This window comes from Solanum tuberosum, unplaced genomic scaffold (assembly GCF_000226075.1).
Source record: "Solanum tuberosum cultivar DM 1-3 516 R44 unplaced genomic scaffold, SolTub_3.0 scf00077, whole genome shotgun sequence".
NCBI lineage: Eukaryota > Viridiplantae > Streptophyta > Magnoliopsida > Solanales > Solanaceae > Solanum > Solanum tuberosum.
In genome coordinates this window covers 1778411-1779747 of record NW_006239003.1, presented here as the reverse complement: position 1 = coordinate 1779747, position 1337 = coordinate 1778411, and the positions used below count along the sequence as shown (strand labels likewise).

Sequence of the window (1337 nt, the reverse complement as noted above, 5' to 3'; positions counted from 1 at the left end):
TTGATATTGTTTAAAGGTGATATTATGACTTACTTGATGTTATGCTTGTCTTGTATGTCTTTTATGCTATTGTTCATGATATTTCAAAAAGGTGGCATAATGCATGGTTTCTAACTAAAATGTCCCTTTTAAAGCATGTTTTGCATGGTCATCATACTTAGTACATTTTGTGTACTAACCCATATTCTTCATATTTTTACTATAAGTGTAGGTTCCGGCAAGTGATCCCTCCTAGCTAGTTTGAAGTGTTGGATTGCTTTCCTCCAAGACTTGGTATGTCCTCATGGATTCGAGGACAAGACTTTTAAGTTCTTTTGTTCATGTAATAGACACTTTTAGTTTTGTTTTGATTGTAAAGGGCCGTGTCCCTACTTATGTTTTTGTTTGTGTCTAAGATGGCCATGTGAGACTTAGACTTCCGCTGTGTGTTTTTAAAGTTGTTTTAAGAAGTTTAAATGTGTGGATGTAAATAAGTTTTTTTATTATTCCGCACTATTTTCATTATTGAATGCAATGAATGACTATGTGGCTTGTATAAGACCCCTTCGGGGTCGAGTACGCCTTGTTACGACTTGGGGGTGCTCCCGGGTCGTGACAAACATGGTATCAGAGCATAAGATTTTGGAAATGTTTTTTTTAGGATCGATGTCTCACATGCCACATCTAGTAGAGTCTTGTTCATCGGTGTGAGTCGCGACACATCTATGAGCGAGAGGCTATAGGATGCTAGAAGTTACACTTCTTTCATATTCTTAAAGTCGTGCCTTAGAGTGTGGTTCTATAAGTGTTCTTATCCTTATCCTTCTCTTGTGTTTATAGGATATGAATACAAGAGGGAGACCCGCAAGGAGAGTAGGAGAAGAGGATGTGAATGAGGAAGTTCCTCCCCAAGTTGTGCAAAATGGTCAAGGTGTGCAATGCAATCAAGTTCCTATAGGTGAGCAAGAGAATGAGGTTCCGGTGGTTCCCCCGGATATGACCAATGAAGAGATTAGGTCGGCTTTCTTAATCTTGGCCCGAGCCATGGCGGCTCAAGCGACTAGAGATATGGGGCCTAGGGTGAATGCTAATGAGGGTACTATGGCTTCTAAGTTGAGAGACTTTGTGAGGATGAATCCTCCGGTGTTTCTAGGTTCTAAGGTGGGAGAGGATCCCCAAGAATTTTTGGATGAAGTGTATAAGGTAGTGAGTGCTATGGGGGTGACTTCAAGAGAAAAGGCGGAGCTTGCCTCCTATCAATTGAAAGATGTTGCCCAAATTTGGTTCACTCAATGGAAGGCTAATAGGCCGGTGGGAGCGGATCCTATAGAATGGGAGGAGTTTAAGGAAGCCTTCCT

General features: G+C 41.2%; 1 protein-coding gene across 1 annotated transcript in view; it reads left to right on the top strand.

Moving 5' to 3' along the window:
* Positions 1-241: 241 nt before the first annotated feature.
* Positions 242-1337, top strand: part of LOC107060393 (uncharacterized) — a 5759-nt gene continuing 4663 nt past the window's right edge. The window contains exons 1-2 of the mRNA XM_015308317.1: positions 242-273; positions 820-1329. Of these exons, the coding sequence (XP_015163803.1) occupies positions 823-1329 (507 nt within the window). The 5' untranslated portion in view covers positions 242-273; positions 820-822. The remainder of the gene's footprint in view (positions 274-819; positions 1330-1337) is intronic.